Source organism: Oryctolagus cuniculus, chromosome 4, assembly GCF_051225735.1.
Source record: "Oryctolagus cuniculus isolate XC-2025 breed Fujian yellow rabbit chromosome 4, ASM5122573v1, whole genome shotgun sequence".
NCBI classification, from domain to species: Eukaryota; Metazoa; Chordata; class Mammalia; order Lagomorpha; family Leporidae; genus Oryctolagus; species Oryctolagus cuniculus.
Window position 1 is genome coordinate 79,699,063 of NC_142870.1, and position 19,234 is coordinate 79,718,296.

At 57.2% G+C, this 19,234-nt stretch overlaps 1 protein-coding gene across 7 annotated transcripts in view; it reads right to left on the bottom strand.

Moving 5' to 3' along the window:
• MYLK (myosin light chain kinase) overlaps positions 1-19,234 on the bottom strand; it is a 214,543-nt gene that overhangs the window by 31,567 nt on the left and 163,742 nt on the right. For all 7 annotated transcript variants that reach the window (XM_089331824.1, XM_089331821.1, XM_089331823.1 and 4 more), the window contains 6 exons: positions 18,297-18,424; positions 16,029-16,182; positions 8,981-9,283; positions 2,415-2,450; positions 2,226-2,319; positions 115-318 (listed from right to left, as the gene is read on the bottom strand). In XM_089331824.1, the coding sequence (XP_089187950.1) occupies positions 115-318; positions 2,226-2,319; positions 2,415-2,450; positions 8,981-9,283; positions 16,029-16,182; positions 18,297-18,424 (919 nt within the window). The remainder of the gene's footprint in view (positions 1-114; positions 319-2,225; positions 2,320-2,414; positions 2,451-8,980; positions 9,284-16,028; positions 16,183-18,296; positions 18,425-19,234) is intronic.

Here is a 19,234-nt window from a genome sequence, read left to right on the forward strand (position 1 = left end):
TGGCCTGTGAGCACGTGGCCTATCACACCCCTGTGCGCCGTGCTTTCCTCTTGGGCAGCGGTGGCTAGGGGCCAGGGCGCAGGAAGGTGGGGACGTGCCCGCAGGGCCACTCACATCTCAAGGACCATGACGATGTTGGCCTTTTCCTCGAAGGCGTCCACGCACTGCACCAGCTTGGGGTGGTGGAGGCAGTTCATGATGCCGATCTCCTGCCGGATGTTCTCCTTCTCTTTGGCCGAGTACGCCTTGAAGAACTTCCCTGCCCAGATTTTTCCAGTTTTCTTCTCTACGAGTCGGAAGACCTGTCCAAATTTCCCACTGCAAAGGAAGGGGGCAGGAGAGAGGCCACACTAAGTAAGGCTTTCCACTGAACTGAGGGTTGGCAAATCAGCGTCTGTGGGACAAGCAGGGGCCCCCTCTTCTTGTACGGGAAGTTTCATTGGGATGCAACCACGCCTGTTGGCTTCTGTGTCATCGCTGGCGGGTCCTGCGCTGTGCCAGCAGAACGGCGCAGTTGTGACACGGCGCATGCCCTCGGAGCCTACAGGACCAACTTGGCCCTTCACAGGAAAAGCCTGCTGGCTCTGCTCTGGAGCAAGGAAGTACATTCATTTTTATTTATTTATTTTCATTTAGTTTGAGAGGGAGAGAGGGAGAGAGAGAGAGAATCTTCCATCTACTGGTTCACGCCTCAAATGCTTGCAGAAAGCTGGGGTTGGGCCAGGCAGAAGTCAGCAGCCTGGAACTCCATCTGGGTCTCCCACGTGGGTGGCAAGGGCTCATGTACTTAAGCCATCATCTGCTCCCTCCCAGGCTATGCACGGGCAGGAAGCTTGCTGGGAAGCAGGGCCAGGACTTGAACCAGGCGCAGGTATGGGCTGTGGGCATCCCAAGCAGTGTCTTCACTGCTAAGCCTAATGCCCACCCCTAAAGCACCTTTGTGATGCTGACATTCGACCTCTGACCTTTCCTGCAGAGGGACATGGTGTTGCATTGAGGTTGTTCCTCCTAAACAGAAAATGGCTGAGCAGTTCCTTTCTTTCCACTCTACCCTCTAGCACTGGGCCCTGGCTGGAGCCCAGGGAGGACCCTGGTACCCACTGCAGGTTATGGGAGTGTGGGGGCCCTGAGAGAGCACCCCGCTTCCATAGAGCTGTGAGAAGCCGTGCATCACTGCTTTACGAGTGTGCGTGGATTTCGAAACTTCCTCTGCAGAAAAATAAATTTCCTGGAGTGAGCATTTGGCCTAAGATGGCCAAACTGGCACCTTGGAGGGTCCAGGTTCAATTCTAGCTCTGGTTCCTGGCTCCAGCTTCCTGCTACTGCAGACCCTGGGAGGCAGCAGTGATAACTCAAGTGGCTGGGTCCCTGTTCCCCTTGCAGGAGACCTGGACTGGATCCCTGGTTCTTAGCTCTGGTCTTGATCATTGAGAGCATTTGGGGAGTGAACCAGCAGATGGGAGCTCTGTCTGTATCTCTGCTTCCCAAATAAAGAAAAAATGGCTCTAATTCATTGAAAAGATTACATTTCATTTTCCACGGACTTTTTGAAGTGCTCTCGTATTTCCCAGAAACCACTGGAAGTAAATTCCAAGCCACATTCCTTTTTCTTCCACTCCTTGCACTTCTCCAGGGATACAGAAAATGGTCACAATGGCTGGGGCTGGGCCAAGCCAAAGCCAGGAGCCTGGAACTCCATCAGGATCTCCCACGGGGGTACTTGAGCCACCTTTCACTGCCTTCTCAGGTGCATTAGCAGGAAGCTGGATTGGAAGCAGAGCAGCTGGGACTCCAACCGGCAGTCCCATATGGGATGATGGAGTTGCAGGTGGCAGCTGAACCCACCATGCCACAACACCTGCTCCCACTGTGCAGCTTAAAGAAGCATTAACACTAGCATTGCTGGAGAGTGAGGACTGGTCAGGCTCAAACCAAAGGGATCCTACACACAATCCAATCCAGATCCTGCGCCCTCACTTCAGTCCTGTGCTGTGAGTGGAGGCTCAGCAAAGGAAGGACTTGGCCCAAGGCTTTGAAAGACATGGGCCAGGGCAGAGCTGGGGGTGAGTGACCCTCTCATGGGCCAAGCCCTCCTGGTTCTGTAGGAATCTCGGCCTGGGGAGGAGGCAGAGCCCAGGAAGAGAAGGGAGCTCGAGGTTCTGCGTTTAACCTGGGCCCTGTGCCACCCTCACCCTGGGGCGAAGGCAGCGTCCCACTCCACTTACGATCCTAGCCTCTCTTCGATGTCATAGAAGTCAGACACTTTCTGCTCGGTGTTGACGGTCACTGTCCGGTAGTCGACCTCGGGCTCCTTCTCGTCTGCGGGGCAGGGGGCAGCGTGAGCGTGAGCTGCCAGGTCCCCTTCCTTAGCCCCCCGTCACCACCCCGGAGAGCTGGCCCGGCACGGCACTCACCGTCATCCGACACCTCCTCCACTTCATCCTTCGGCTCTGGGACAGAGAGGACACACAGATCAGTACTGAAGACCAGAACAGAAGCCATGCTGGGGCCTTGCCAGGCATGAGCCCACCCAGGCCAGAGCTCCAGGCAGCCACCCTAGCTGGTGCAGCCTGGAGCAGACCATTCAGCTCCACTCTCAGCACCCCTGCTGCCCGGCCCCATTTCCCTCAATGCACCCTTTCCCACGTTCCCCCTCTAGCCTCTCAGAGCCTCCCCACAACCCTGACTCCAGCAACTCCCCACAGCCCTGGCTCCAGACTCAGCAATGGCCAGTTGCTTCCAGTGTCATCTCCACGATCCTCTTGCTGAATGTCTCCATGCAGGCCTGTGCGTACTGCGTCTTGCCAGTTAGCGTGAGCACACGCTCTGTCTTTCTTGAAGCTCACAATCTGGTTGAAGAGGCAAAAGCCCACTTGAAGCATCACTTACAATGCACGCCTAGTCAAGCCCAGACCGTCATGGCACGGACTGAGCCCAGGGATCCACCGTGGAACAAGGAGACACAAAGGGGCGATTGTGAAATCAAGGCAGGCATTCTCAGAAGCCGCCCGAGAGCTTGGGGGATTCGCAGTAGCACGAGAGCGTGACTGATGTCTTACACGCTGAAGCAACAGGTGTTCACGAGGCAGGTGGGGAGGGACCAAGCAGCCCACGCCAGCTGCTGTCCACATGCATGTGTCGGAGGGGCACAGAGGACAGCAGGGACTCCACAGGCACATCTGCCCCAAGCTCCAGCTTTCCTTGGCCTTGCTGCACATCTGTCCCCTGCAGCAGGTGCTCTGGCTTGGTGACCAGGACTGAGTGCCTTTTCTTTTCTGGGCCTCTGTCTCCTCATCTGTAAAAGGAGGGAGCTGCACCTGGGGAGTGTCCAGGGTCCTGACTGGCTCTGGACGCCAAGCTCTGCAATGTGCTCTGTGCCCCTCGCTGTCCGGGACCTGGGGGCCAGGGACAGGTGAGAGACCATGGGGGGGAACAGCTTGTGAGATGGAAGTGTGTGAGTGTGCATATGTATGAGAGGGTGTGTATGCAGGTGAGTGTGTGTATGTGTGTGCGTGTGACCCAGTGTGAGAATGTGTGTGTGAGTATAAGCATGTGGGACTGTGTGTTTGTATATGTGTAACAGTGTGTGAGTGTGAGACAGTGTGTGAGGTTGTGTGTGTACATGTGTGACAATGTATGTGACAGAGTACTAATGTGTGGGACAGCATGTGAATGTGTTTGTGAGGGTGTGAATATGTATATGTGTGATTGTGTTAGTGTGTGCACGTGTGACAGTGTGTGACAATATGTGAATAGTGTGTGTGTGTGTGCTGAGTGTGAATAAGATGTGGAGGGGAAGGGTGGGATTTGCTGAAGCCTCAGCAGAGCTCTGCAGAGGACAGGAAGGGCACCTCCTGTGGCAACCAGAGTGGGCGGGGGCAGAGGCGTGGCCAGGCACTGCCTGGCAGGGAGGGGCTACATGGCAGCAAGCTGTGCAGGTGTGGGCTGGCAGGAAGGTGCTGTTGGAACCGTGAGCCCAGATGAAGCAGGCGAGCTGGATGAGGACTGTTGGAGCCAGCTGGTGGAGGGTTGGTGTGGGTGTCATGATGCTGCTGGGACCTGGGCCGGCCTCATCAACCTTCCTCATCTGCTGAGTTGAGAGTTGGGAGTGACGTCGTCAAGTGCATAGATGACTAGGACAGTTGGAGCGCAGTGTGCTGTATGCCCTTAACTGTCGCTGTGCAGGGAGAACCCAGCCCTCCGCCCTTCTGGGTGCCGAGCCCTGAACACTTACTGCCTCTCCTCAGGGTGCCACCGGGGAGAACGTGCCCTGGCTACACACAGGTATTACACGCCCAGCCCTTGCTGGGGCTTGGGTCCCTGCTCCAGAATGCTGGCGGAAGACTGCTATGAGCTGGAGTGGGTGTGGAGGGTACTGAAGGTTGGGGGCAGGGGGCTCTGGGTGTCTCTGGCTGTGAGAGAAGTCTAACACTGACGTGACTTAGAGGAATTCTCAGGGCCTGTGATGTATTGCAACAGATAAAGCTCTGGAGTCCCCACCACTCCACTTCCAATCCAGCTCCCTGCTAATGCATACTTGTGAAGGCAGCAGCAGGTGGTTCGAGTGCCTGTGCTGATCTCCGGGCATTGCAAGGGGACCGGAGTGCCCTGAGCAGCAGGGTGACTGAGAAGGCAGGCAGGCTTTCTTGGCATGGTGTCTGCAGGACATTCTGTGCCGGCTCCTGGAGGAGCAGCATAGCTGGGAGCCCGGGGGGGTGGCCTTCCAGTGACCGGCACCAGGGGGTTTTCCTAATGAGCCTGAAGGGGCCTCCTGTTTTAGAACTGCCTCTCCTCTCCCCAGTATCACCCAGTGAGAACCACAGAGCCAGGCTTCTGGTCTCCCTCACCAACACCTGCCCCTTGCCTCTGTCTCCTGGGGCAGCAGAGGTGCAGAAGGCTCTCCTGATGCACCAGGGCTCCCAGGGGATGCAGGCACCTCTGTCTAGCCCACAGCTGCACAGCAACCTCTTCTGTGGGAAACCCTGATGGAGACCCCTTGGCTGATTCCTAGTGTCCTGCCCCCATCCTGCCTGATGGGGCAGGACTACTGGCAGGGCAGCTGAGGGAGGAGGAGGAGAGACCACAGCTCACTGAGCTGAGCTCCGCAGCCTAAGGGGCTGGACTCAGGAGAGGCGAGGCCTTGGCTCCCCTGTTTCCACTGAGGAGGGAGCCAAATTTGCAGAAGGGCCTTCAGTGGACGCCTGAAAGCCTGTATTCAGAGTGGGATATGCAATCCAGAGCTACATGGAAGGCTTGCTTGGAAGATGCACCTGAGAAGTTTCGGCAATCTTGCAGCTCACCACCCTGGAGTGGCGTTTGGGAGAGGGACCCTGTGGCACAGAGCTGTACCCTTCTGTGGGCAAGGACGGTCACATGCCCAGTGGGCACTAGAGGGCGCCCCAACCCTAGAGAAGGCTTTGGGGGCCAGATGTAGCGAGTTTTCCACCTCCGCTGCTCCGTGGGTTGCAGGAGCCTCCGTGGGGGCTGTTTGCCAACAACCTACACAGACCAGACCCAGTGAGGATTAGAAGCCAGGTGGACTGCATTTCAGAATCAGAGCTGGGTTAGGGTTGGTGGTGGGAGGGGCAGGTCTTGTCAGGTGGTGGCTCTGTTCACCTGGGTCTGGGCAGTCTGGGAGGGCAGTGCTCAGATCAGGGACCCTGGAGTCAGGGGTGGCTCTTGCACAGCTAGGGAAGCCCCTGGAGCTGGAGGGGGAACCCCACTTTGTCCTCCATTGAATCTGCCGTGCCCACAGGAGTGCTTGAGCAGGACACGTGGGGGTGATTGACAGCAAGTGAACCTGGCCTGCAAAAAGGGACAGCATTGAAAGAGCAGGAGGCCCAAGTGGTGCTGGGAGATGGTGGTGGAGCTGGGCGCCATCAGCTGGGCTTTGTGGCGTGAGGGTTGACTGGAGCTGCCCTTTCTATAAGACCCTCATACCTCACCTTCAAAGAAAGGCTCCACATGACCTTCTCCTCAGCCCCCCAGCCCTCCGCTGGCCCCCGGCCCAGGCTCCTGAGGAATCGGGAGAAACAGCTGAGCAGCTCACAGACTCTGCCTGCAAGTCCTCTGCCCTCAGGCCTAGGCTTGGCCAACCACTGTTCCCTCCCTCCCTTGCTGCCCACCTTGGACCATCCAGCTGGGCGGGGCATGAGGAGCCACTTCCTGTCTGGGAGCCCTGGGTGGCCTGGACCCTCTTCGGATCTCAAGGATTTCAACGTTGTCTTTATCTGCTCCTTTGAGAGGTGTGCTAGGGGAGTGGATGTCGTCACAGAGGGCCCAGCGCCTCCTCCGGTGTACTGTGCACCAGGAGTGGATCAGGGACTCTGCAGTCCTCCCGGGTTACACCTGGCACGTACCTGGAAGGGTCCCCTCTCCAGGCCAGGGCCACCTGCTCACTGCAGCACTGTCCTACTGTCCTTTCACTGTCCCGAGGGAAGTCCCCAAACACACAGGCTGGAGCTTGGCTGCCCCTCCTGGCACCCCATTCAACCTCCCTGCCCCCACTCTGCTCATTTCAGAGACACCATGTATGTATGTGGGGGAAGCATCATTGTCCCTCAGTATCTCCAGCAGCCTTTGGTGAGGGGCTGGTGGGTGGGAGCCCATGAGAGCGTCTAGAAGCCCCAGCCCAACCCAGGAGCCGGGGCCCAGCTGTGCCTTCCAGGGGCCCCGTGCCTGCTCTGTGCATTCCCAGGGTTTAGTGGGTGAAGTCTGCCCAGCACACAGCTGCTCAGACGAGTCTGCAAAGTTGTAGTGTTCTCCAGTGGTTCCCCCGAATTTGTCTGCAGCCCTCCTTGAACTTGGAGGACAAGTTCTAACACCTGTTCCATGCCAGACTTCTGCACCTCAAGTGTGTGCATGTGAGGGGCAGGGATGGCCCCGCACTCCCAGCACCTGCGGGTGGTCTCCTCTCAGACACCGAGTCTCCCACCGCCCCGTTAGCCCTCCCCTCTCCTTAACCCCGGAGCCCCTGGCCTTCTTCCCCACCCCCACCCTCTTCCTGCTCTTCACACCACACGTCCTGAAACCACGTTCCACCCTCCTGGCTTCTCCGTGCACTCCTTCCTTCCGCAAAGCAACCGTGGAGGTTGCTCTGACCACCAACCACCACAGGCCTGGACCCAAAGCCCCTTGCGAGTGCTTGTCTCTTTCACCTTCCCTTCACAGGTGACACAGGTCCCTGAGCTGCCCGCCGTGGCTCCTGCAAGGGGAGTCCAGCCTCCTCGTGGTTCTCTCCCTCCCAGTCCTGCCTTCTGGTCCTGCAGCTCCCTCATGACGGCCCAGGGGTTGGCTTTCTCTGCAGCCCTCTCAGAGAGCCTGTCCGTGCTCACAGCCTCAACCGCCAGTTACAAAGCAAAGACTCCCAGGTCTGGGGCATAAGGGAAGCCTTTCTCCGGCGCTCCGGACCCAAGCATCTGATGGGCCCCCACCCCGGACATCCCAGCGACCCCTCAACTCAATGGGCCTGCAGCCACCTCCTCCCAGCCTCCCGCTACCTAACCCCAGTGCACTCAAGGCGGGGGCCTGGGAGGCAGCCTGACCTTTCCCTCAATCTAACTGGTGGTGGTGGGGGGCACAGGCTTTGGACCAGGGGGTTCTGAATTCAAGCTCTGTGACCTTGGGCAAGTAGCTTCCCCCCTAAACCTCATGTCCCTTATATGCAAAATGGGGGCAAGAACAAGCAGGCGAGCGAAGTGGTCAGCATCCCGTAGTACATACTGAGCGCTCAGCGCACGCTGGCCGTGAAGTCACAAAAATCAACCTTTCTCGGGCTTCTGCACTGGCACTCGGGAACCCAAGCTGGGAACCGGGAGTCAGCGGTATGTTTCCTGCTTCCGCCTCTACTCTGCCCCAAAGCCCACTGAGAACGATCAATTCCACCTCCTGCCCACTGCCCGCGGGGCCGTGGCCACAGCGGCCTGCCTGGACTAGGCGACTCCAGCCTTATCCCTCCTGCACGCCCACTTCACCTGTGCACGAACGCCCCCGGGGCGGGAGTCTGGTTAAAGGCTCAGAGGGCCCCTGGGGGTCGGGAGCGGGGATCTGTGCTTCTCACAGCCATGCCTGGAGCAGCGCAGCACAGCCCTGCTCCTTCCCTCGGAACAGATGGAATCCTGTCTGTCCTCTCCCTGGAAGGCCTTGGAAGACCTCCGCAGTTACACCCAAGCTGCCCATTTCATCTCACTTCCTCCTGTTCTCCCTCACACTCCATACCACCTGGCCGCACACACAAGCTCCCCACAAAGCCGGCCATTTCCATTACTCCCCATCTTTGCTGCTGCGGACCCCTATGCATGGACTACCTTTCCTTATCTCCCCTGCCTCCCAGAACTCCAGTCCCTTTTCCCAAGACTCAGTTTAAATGCCACCTCTGCCAGGAAGCCCTCCAGTCTCCATGGCAAAGTTCTCCATGCTTTCTGCCTTGTCCCATGGCTCCCTGTTTATACCACCATGGCAGGATGCACCCATCTCATTGTGCTTAGTCATGTACAGGTCTGTCCTGCTGGATTTCAATCTTCTGGCCTTATCTTTCTGTTCTAGGTATACGACACCAAATAGACACTCAAAGATGAGAGTACTTCCAAAAAAATTCATGGAAAATGGAATTAGAGGGGTAAGTTTATTTTGTTGCAAAAAAATTTGAAATTTGTGCATAGTTTTTAATAATATGCATTTTCCATGAACTTTCTGGAGACCCCATCCTATAAGTGCAGGAACACAGGAACTTGAAGTCCACCTGCCTGCCTGCCTGCCTGCCTTCACGGACGTTGCTCCTGAGTAACACAACATCACCCCCTGGTGGCAGTGCACACAAATTGCTGGTTCAGTGTTTCACCAAAGGATCAGCATCACAAGGTGACCCAGTCATCACCAAGGTTTTCTCAGCGCCTCTGTAGCCCTCTCTGCACAGTTGCTACACACACAGGGCAGTCACGCAGGTTCATGCAGAGCCCGAGTAGCAGCGCAGGCAGCCTACCCTCGGGCTTCTCGCCCACTGTCGTGAGCTCCGACTCCTGGCTCGGCTCACTGGTGCCGTACACGTTGATTGCGCGCACGCGGAATTTATATTCGCGGTCCGGCAGCAGGTCGCGCACGTTGAACGAGGTGCTGCGGCATGTGGCCAGCTCCGTCCACATCTTGTCCACAGAGTCCCAGATCTCCACGCTGTAGGACTGCACGGCGCTGCCCCCGTCGTAGGAGGAGCCGTACCAGGACAGCGTCAGCGAGGAGCTGCGGATGTCAGAGGCGCACGGCGTGCCGGCGGGGGGGTCTGGCTTATCTGGGGACAGAGAAGCTCAACGTTACCCAGATCTTCCCGAATGGCAGGAAAAAGACCGTGCTTGAGTTAGCTCTGTCCTAGGAGGAAGGGCCTAGACACCCCCGGGGCTCCTGGCTCTATTTCCCTCATCCACAGTCATGAGCATGGGCCTGCACAGGCCCACCTGTAGAGAAAGCCCCACCTATACCTATCCACTTGAGAACTAAAAACATTTTAGGGCCCAGTTTCAGTCTGCAAGTGAACATTTCCTGTGCTGCGCCCAAGTCATAAACACACATCTCAAGAGTAAGCAGATCTAGGAAGCTGCCCAGAAGCGTGCACTGTTTCCCATCAAACATATGTTTTGAGACAGAGGTCAGCCTGTGTGTGTGTGCGTGCGCATGTGTGTCCTGCAGGCCTGAGGCTGTGACCTGTGTTCTGTGTGTGTGTGGGCAAGTACACATGTGTGTAGACACAGATTTACCTATTCACTCTCTCCCCTCCCCCAGTCCTGCGTCCTCTGCCCAGCAGCCCAGGATGCACTGCTGGAAGCCGTCCATCCCCAGCAACCCAAGCCTGGACCTTGTCCTGGGAGCAAGCCTGGGACGGTGACAGAGCCACTTGCAGTGTCTGCAGTCATGCTGGGGCCTCTTGTAATGGAACCACTTTCACTGGCTGTTTAATGTGTTCTCTTAGGAAAGCTGTTTGCTCTGAAAGATATATTGGTCTTTTTAGAAACATTTCTGGTGTTGGCTAAGATGTTTATTGCTCTCTTAGAGGCAAGTGCTTTGTGTCTTCTCAAGACCAGCTAAGGAAGTGGAAAAAGCCCGCAGAGGCTCACTGCAACCACGGGCCTGCACACGTGCAGGGTCACGGATGTTCATACAGTGAGTGCAGGTGCACGTTACAGGCTCGCTCTCTGCCCTCTGCTTTGGCCAAGAAAGGAAAGCTGAGAAATGGGTACTGAAGAAGAGGTGCTGCTTGTTGCTTGTTACAGATGGCTCTTAGTGGAGAGAGGAGAGAGAGAGGAGAGAGAGGAAAGAGAGAGGAGAGAGAGGAAAGAGGAGAGAGGAAAGAGGAGAGAGAGAAAAGAGAGGAGAGAGGAGAGAGAGAGAGGAGAGAGGGGAGAGGAGAGAGAGAGGAGGGGAGAGGAGAGAGAGGAGAGAGGGGAGAGGAGAGCGAGAGGAGAGAGGGGAGAGGAGAGAGAGAGGAGAGAGGGGAGAGGAGAGAGAGAGGAGAGAGGGGAGAGGAGAGAGGGAGAGAGAGAGAGAGAGAGAGAGAGAGAGAGATATGCAGCACACATCACTTCCTGTGGCCTAAGACACAAGACTGGGAGCAAAATTGGGGAGGGGGACCTTAATTGCAGGGAAACGTCAAGACTTTCAAGGGCTCTGATGCTAATGAAGGAGTTCTGAAAAGACTCAAGTTGGGACCAGCACTGTGGCATAGTGGGTAAAGCTGCCGCCTGCAGTGCTGGCATCCCATGTGGGCACGGGTTCGAGTCCCGGCTGCTCTACTTCCTATCCAGCTCTCTGCTATGGCCTGGGAAAGCAGTGGAAGATGGCCCAAAAGGAGACCCGGAAGGAGTGCTTGGCTCCTGGCTTCAGATCAACATAGCTATGGCCATTGAGGTCTTATGGGGAGTGAACCAGCGGATGGAAGACCTCTCTCTACCTCTGCCTCTCTGTAACTCTGCCTTTCAAATAAATTAATAAATCTTAAAAAAAAAAGACCAAGTCTACACTGACGCCAGATTGCAGCCCCACCCGCTTCCCCCAGGTCTGTCCCATGCTCCATTCTTCCCAACCCACAGAGCCCCACATAGAGGCTGCACCAGACAGGGACGAAAATCTGAGGCCAGGAGTTTGCCAGGAGCTTCTCTCCCATGCTAAAGACACGACACATTCCATCTGAGAGGGAGGCCCTGAGCATTGCCTGGCATGGGAGAAGCTGGCTGGGTATCTGGGGCCATGGGTTCCTTGCTTCCATAGAATTCTCCCAGGGCTCCCTGGAGACCCGGCCAACAGACTGGGAAGGGTCTCTCTTGGCAGCAGCTCAAGGGTTTTCTGCTCAGCAAATGCTCTCCCTACTGGGAAAACAGGATCTGGTCTCTAGAGCTCTCAGCTAAAGCCAGGGCCCTCTAGCTCTGCTTGTGCCCACACATTAAGGACATGTGTCGTTGTGTCTGTCCCCAACCAGATGACCTCTCCCTGGCCCTGCAGCTGGGCGCCCTTGCAGGCCAGGGTACTGCGCTTACCAAGGACACTCAGCTGGTCAGTAGCACAGCCCACAGGGGGCTCCACAAAGTCCCCAGACTCCTGCTCCAAGGCTTGGTGCTTTCCAAACTATCAGTAAGGTGAGCTCAAGAGCACATCTTGCTTAAGCCTGGGTAAAGAATTGGGAATGGAACTCTTGGGCCCTCAAAAGTCATGTGAGGGGCTAGTGTGGTGCAGCGGGTAAAGCTGCCACCTGCAACAGCAGCGACCCACGTGGACGCTGGTTCAAGTCCCGGCTGCTCCACTTCTGATTCAGCTCCACATTAATATGCCTGGGAAAGCAGTGGGTGATGGCCCAAGTGCTTGGGCCCCTGCAGCCACGAGGGAGATCTGCATGGAGTTCCAGGCTCTTGGCTTTGGTCTGGCCCAGTTATGGCTGTTTCAGCCATCTGGGGAGTGAGCCAGCAGATGGGAGATTCTCTCTCTCTCCCTTTCCCTCTCTTCCTACTGTAACTCTGCCTCCAAATAAACAAAAAACAAAACTTCCCACAGAAGTTCCAAACTCAGGGAGTACAAGTATTGGGGAATGACTGGGTACCGCGGGTTCTCTGGACCTCATTTCCCTCCTTTCAAGCGATGCCCAGAGACCCGTATTCCCTGCACTGGGTGAGTGGCTTTAAGGAATCTGGCCCCGGAGGCTGCAATTATCTGCCTCCCCCGAGTGCAGCCCTTCCCCTCCTTCAGGCAGCAGACAGGGGTGCTGGGTAAGCGCAGGCACAGGCCGAGGCTCCAAGCATCGCAAATTCCTGGGCTGCCTTTCAGCATATACTGATACTAATCCTCTAAGACGGCCAAACATCACTCACTAAACTAGCTGGGGCAAGGCTGGCTTTATTATCATCTTGGAGACAGGAGCTGGGGACTGTCAGGAAGGGTCCTGGACAGAACGCATGCCGAGAGTCTGCTGACCAGTGGACACGCCGTGACTCGCCTGTCTCAGCCCGCTGGCCAAAGGACGCTTCTAAGGTGCCAGAAAACTGGGGAGCAGGCCACACCCTTCCTGCCATTCGTGCTGTGTGTGCTTACTTAACAAGCTCTGATCAGACAATACGCAGACGTCCCGTGGCCGCGCAGGTGCGGCCGCTTAATCCAGGTTCACTCTGAGCTAACTCGAAGTTCCCGGGCTTTGAGGGAGGGCGGCTCTGCGGGACCCATCTGAGCGAGGAGGGGTTTTATTGAGCAATTCTATTCTTAGCTCCCTGAGGGGGAGGCAGACAGAGAGCCCGGTTCTCCTCCATTCCATTCCCCTCCCAGGACGGCATTTAACGCGCTGCTCCTGCCAGCTGGCGGACAGCCACGCCAATGGCCCTGTCAGTGCCGGCCATGGAGAAAAACTCAACCATAAAAGGCCAGATCTGCAGCCCGTGCAGCGGCGGGGGAAGGGCGCGTGTGGCACCGGGTGGGAAGCCGGAGTGGGGGCTGGGGGGCACTGGGGCCAAAAAGGCCGTTCAGAGGAGCTGACCCCAGGGTCCCCCCAGGCAGGGGGAACACCGAGGAGAAGCGGTGGAGGGGGTGCCGGCCAGGTCAGCACTGCGGGGTTGGGTCCAAGTGCCCAGGCAAATGCGGCCACTGGCACCAGACTCCCGAGGGTCCCGACTGCCAGGTTGGGGGGAGTTGGTGAAATAAGCACCTGGATTCCCCACAGAGCGGAGGAGCGTGAGGAGGTCCCGCTTCCCGCCAGAGGATGAAAGCCCATCCTGCCCAGATGGAAAACCCCAGGGCACAGGAAACAGAGGCAGGGGACAGAATGAGGGACACAGAAATCCAGCCAGTCTCTTTCACAGGGTGAGGAAACAGGAGAGCAGGAGGGGCGGGGTGAAAGAGAAGCAGCGGCAGCTCCGGGGCTGCTGCAGCACTTGTGCAGGGTGTGGGGCCACAGCCTGCAACCCTGCGCTGCTACGCGCTGGCTTGGGCACGGCTCTCGGGGCACCTCACCTCTGCTTTGCACTGTTCCTTGTTCTCCTCTCTTCCCCCTCCCCCACCCCGGGGTGGGGGGCAAGGGCTCCTTTCCCCCCTGAGGCTTAGCTGGGTGTGAGAAAGAAGGGGCCATATGGCCGCCAGTTTGGTTGGAGACCTGGCTGTTCCAATTCCAATCCAGCTCTCTGCTATGGCCTGGGAAAGCAGTAGAAGATGGCCCAGGTCCTTGGGCCCCTGCACACGCATGGAGGGAGCTTTTGGCTCCTGGCTTTGGAATGGTACAGCTCTGGCCATTGTGGCATCTGGGGAGTGAAACAGTAGATGGAAGATCTCTCTCTTTCTGGCTCTGGCTCTCTGTAACTCTGCCTTTCAAATCTATCTATCTATCTATCTATCTATCTATCTATCTATCCATCCATCCATCCATCCATCCATCCATCCATCTATCTTTAAAAAAAGAGAAAGAAGGGGCCTGCATGTTGTCCTTAAGGTGACTTCTCCAATCTGAGGACTCCTGCATCTTTTGGGGCCTCCTGTGCCCTTTCCAGGAGAGGATGTGGAGGCCAGGGGCTTGGTAGGGGGGAGAGAGGGGAAGAGGGGAAGAGGGGGAGAGGGGGAGAGGGGGAGAGAGAGAGAGAGAGAGAGAGAGAGCGAGCACGCACAAAAGCTAGTGCTCACCGGGCTCCCGTGTGCGGGCTTTGTCTGCTCCATGTGCAGAGCTGGAAAGTCTCAAGGTGAAGGAAAGACATGCAGATGGAGCAGGGAGATTTCCTGGACACAAAGTCAGGGGACCCCTGCAGCAGGCTGGGACGTCAGAGCCGCAAGAGACCCCGAGAGCCACCTTCTCAGCCTTTAACTGGGGGCGGACGCCGGGGAGGATTTCGGACCCCCAGGGCCACGTGAGTCCCATTGCTAACAGATCCTTTGGCCTGTGTGCCCACGCGTGGGTGCACACCAGGAACACCCCAGGGAAAGTGTGCAGGCAGGCAGCACGGCCAGGTGAGAGCTTTGTGGGCTGCACCGGGAGCCCAGCAGAGGGGTCTGAAGCAGCCTCCGCTCCCCAAGGCCAGGAATGAGCCCTACTATGAGGGTGGGGGCACAGCGTCTCCTACTCACTCTGCCCAGAGGGACCCTTTTTCTTAACGTTCACAAAGGTGCCCTACAAGCTTGAAAGCCACTAACAACCTAAAACCCACACAGTCTTGGGCATGTGTCAATAAACACCAGGACGAAGGCTTCCCTGGGCACCACAGGTGGAGGCCCAGACACGCACGACACACATCTGCCTGCTCCTTGGGCTGGTTGTGCCTCTGCTGGCCCCTGTACCTGCTACACAGGGAGCCACCGGGGCTGAGTGTGCTGGCAGCAGGAGGCTAGCTGGCAGGTTACTGCGGTGCTTCTGGAGAGAGTGCAGCGGAGCACGCAGACAGTGATCAGGAAAGAGGACAAAGTGGACTGGAGGATCAGTCAGGCATGGCCGGCAGAGAAGGAGACAGGATTAGGAGGTGGTGTGGTCCCGGCAGACTAACAGGGGTGGGAGCCAGGCTGCAGGCAGCTGAAGGTGCACCCTGGGAGTAGAGAGACTCCCTTGTCAGAGGGCGTGGCCAGAGAGGGGCTGGAGCAAGGAAAAGCACTGCAGGAGGTGCACAAGCCTGCGCAGCAGCTGTGAGGGCAACATGGGGGGGACGGGGTGGGGGGAGCCGGCAGAGAAGAGGTGGACACGAGGAGGGAAAGTGGATGGTGGGCTCCCCAAGCTGAGATCCAGAGAGAAGGCAGAGGAGAAGGCAGCAGACCCTGGAGGGACAAAAGGGGACCACTGGCAGAGCCTGCAGGAGGAAATCAGGCCGGGGACAGACATGGACCCTGGAGGCGTGCAGCCACGTGGTTGAGCAAGTGGGTGCTTGATGCCTTGTTTCTCAGGGAAACTGGAGGCCACGGCTGCAGGGTGGGAGACCACAAGGAATAGCACCCTCCAGACACGAGGACGGGATTTCTGACCAGCACCGGCGGCTCAGCCGAGCCTGGTGCTCAGCGGCGCCTGGCTGTGAGTCTGTGGGTTGATGGGGTCTTCTTTCTGCGGCATCCCCGGGATCGGGCACAGGAGCAGTGAAGTGAAAAGGCGAGGATTTTGCAAAGGGGTACATCAGAGCGGGTGGGGGTAGGCAGATCGGAGGAGTTAAAGTGCCAGCAGGAGAGGCCCCTAGAGCGGCAGAGCCCACAGTCTCCAATGCAGTCCAGAAAGAGAGCCCGGAGGGAACTCCCAGAGAGAGCAAAGTGTGTGTGTGTGCATGGGGAGGGGCGGCGCAGGGGCCAGAGCTTGGAAGGGCAGGGAGAGTGCAGGCATGGAGGAGTGAGAGGTTGGGAGGATGGAAGGTGGCGTGCAGAGAGAAAGGCACTGACGGTGATGAGGCCGTGAGGCTCACATAGCCCGCCCGAGGCTCACGCATCCCAACTGAGGCGCCCGTATTCCAGTTGAGGCTCCCGTCTCCTACCTGAGCAACCCGTGTATTTCCTGAGACTCACTGCCCTGCACCCCCAACCCCCACAGCCCCCAGTCTGGTCCCCCTACTCACCCACGACAGTGAGGTTAACCTGGGCCTGCCTGCTGCCCAGCTTGTTCTCCACCAGCAGCGTGTAGCAGCCACAATGCTCCTGGCGTGCGGCCAGGATGGTGAGCTTGCTGCCAGCCTCGCTGTTCTCCACCTTGATGTGCTCGCTGTCCTGGATCTGCGGGGAGGACGGGAGCAGGTGCTGCAGACCTGGGCCAGGAGAGGGAGGCAGCACCTCCACACTGCCTGCTCCCTGGCGAATGCAGCTGGGAAAGCTGGACTCTGAGCCTCCCCCTCAGGCCCCTTCTCGCCTGCATCTGGGGCCCTGCCTCCCTGAGAGGGCCCAGCTCCGGGGTGGCAGGGAGGATGACCCCTCCCAGTGCTGCCAGAACAGAGGTCCTGGGTGTCCTGGCCTCCTTCCACTGCTCTGGGATGGAATGAGGGGTGGACACACCTGAGCAGTCACTCAGCAAGCCCAGCCCTGTGTGCTCTGGCCTCTTGGGCTGCCTGATGCAGTGGCCAGGAGCCACATGTGGCTACTTCAATTTTAATTAAGTGGAAACAGCACAAGTGTCTGTGAGCTGATCAACCAAACGTGATACACCCGGACAAGGGACTATTACCCAACTTGTCCAGGAATGGCAGATGAGCCCTGGACACGTTACACTAAAGGGAGAGAAAAGCCAAGAAAATTGCAGCTTCCACTTCTGTGGCATGTCTTGTAACAGGCAAATCCACACACAGCCAGAAAGGAGATCAGTGACTGTCAGGGGCTGCGGGAAGTAGAAGGTCTGCTGATGGATCTGCAGTTTCTTTTTGGGGCGATGAGAATGGTCTGGAGTTGGCTAATGGTGATAACTTGCACAATCTTGTGAATATACTAAAAATTGCTTTAGAAGTATACAACAGAGGGGCCAGCCCTGTGGTGTAGTGGGTAAAGCCACTGCTTGCAGTGCCAGCATCCCATATGGGCACTGGTTCGAGTCCCAGCTGCTCCACTTCCTATCCAGTTCTCTGCTATGGCCTGGGAAAGCAGTGGAAGATGGCCCAAGTCCTTGGGCCCCTGCACCCACGTGGGAGACCCGGAAGAAGCTCCTGGCTTCTGGCTTCGGATTGGCCCAGCTCTGGCAGTTGCAGTCATATGGGGAATGAACCAGCAGATGGAAGACCTCTCTTTCCCTCTCTGCAACTCTGCCTTTCAAATAAATAAATAAGTAAGTAAGTAAGTAAATAAATAAATAAATCTTTTTAAAAAGAGAGAAAGGGAGAGAGAAATGACACCAACAGTGTTTAGTTCCTCATCTGTGCCTCTCTCCCTGTCTTTTAAAAAAAGAAGTATACAACAGAATAAGTAAATTATATATCAACAAAGCTGCTTTCTAATTAATGAAAATTTAAAGTTCCATTCCTCAGTTGCAGCGGCCACATTTCCAGTGCTCGAGAGCCGCATAAGATCAGCGGCTGTCAAAGCGGTACACAAGTAGAGAACACGCCCATCACAGAGAGTTCTGATGGACACAGTGGGGACCGTGCTCATGTCTCAAAAAGGGATGCGACTCCATCTCATTGAAGACAACGCAGCCCAGGTACAGCTCAGGGCAAAGGCACTTTGGGATCCAGAGGCTACCTTGTCTTACCCATCTTTTGAGATCATCTCTACCTTCCTCCCTGGCACTGGCTGCTCATCTGTCAAATGAAGAGCTGAGAATGGATTGGAAAGAAGCGACAGAGGGCTCAGAATAAAGCCACACTCCACAGAGATGCGCCAGCCCACCATTCTGCTCCTGCTGGTCATGCACATAGGCCCATGCTACCAGCAGGGGACGCAGGCATGGCTGTTTGGAAATTCATTTTTCCATGTGCACTGCTATTATAAATCAATTGTAGCTGGATTTCTGGATCAGTTAGCTGGACTCCTATTTAACATGTCATTTAGGCAAATACTCAGTTTCCTTTGACATGTGGGAGTCTGAGCTGTGGCCACAGATAGGAATCTGTGGGCCAGCACGAAATGACAGAGAGCTCTCGGGTCATCCAAGGGCACAGGCTGGGCTGTTTGGAGCGAGTAGGATTCCAGGATGAGGGCAAAGCGACAAGGGGGCCAGAGGCAGTTTCAGTGGTGAAATGGTTTGGAAGGCAGGTCTGACTGCTAAGCACTTGGTGTTAACGGGCAGGCCAGGGGCCTCTCCCAGGCCAGGCATCGTGCAGAGTGAAGTCCTGTCCATTACAGCCTATCCCAGCCTTCCCCTCCAGGGCCCGGGGTTTGCTTGGGCCACCCTTGCCACTACTGACCTGCTTGCGGAACTTCATCCAGGTACAGGTGATGGGCTGGGTGCCGGCCACCTTCCCAAACAGCTCCACACGCTCTCCTGCGCGCACCTTTTGGTCCTCAGGAAACTGGAGGATCTGAGGGGGCATGGCTGGAAAGGACAGGGGACAGTGAGTGAGTGAGGGGGACAGGGACAGTGAGTGAGGGGGACAGGGACAGTGAGTGAGTGAGGGGGACAGGGACAGTGAGTGAGGGGGACAGGGACAGTGAGTGAGGAGTGGGGACAGGGACAGTGAATGAGGGGGACAGGGACAGTGAGTGAGGAGTGGGGACAGGGACAGTGAGTGAGGGGGACAGGGACAGTGAGTGAGTGAGGGGGACAGGGACAGTGAGTGAGGAGTGGGGACAGGGGACAGTGAGTGAGTGAGGGGGACAGGGACAGTGAGTGAGGGGGACAGGGACAGTGAGTGAGGGGGACAGGGACAGTGAGTGAGTGAGGGGGACAGGGACAGTGAGTGAGGGGGACAGGGACAGTGAGTGAGTGATGGGGACAGTGAGTGAGGGGGACAGGGACAGTGAGTGAGTGAGGGGTCAGGGGCAGTGAGTGAGGGGGACAGGGACAGTGAGTGAGTGAGGGGGACAGGGACAGTGAGTGAGTGAGGGGGACAGGGGACAGTGAATGAGGAGTGGGGACAGGGACAGTGAATGAGGAGTGGGGGGACAGGGACAGTGAGTGAGGGGGACAGAGACAGTGAGTGAGGGGGACAGGGACAGTGAGTGAGGAGTGGGGGGACAGGGACAGTGAGTGAGGGGGACAGGGACAGTGAGTGAGGAGTGGGGACAGGGACAGTGAGTGAGTGAGGGGGACAGGGGACAGTGAGTGAGTGAGGGGGACAGGGACAGTGAGTGAGGAGTGGGGGGACAGGGACAGTGAGTGAGGGGGACAGAGACAGTGAGTGAG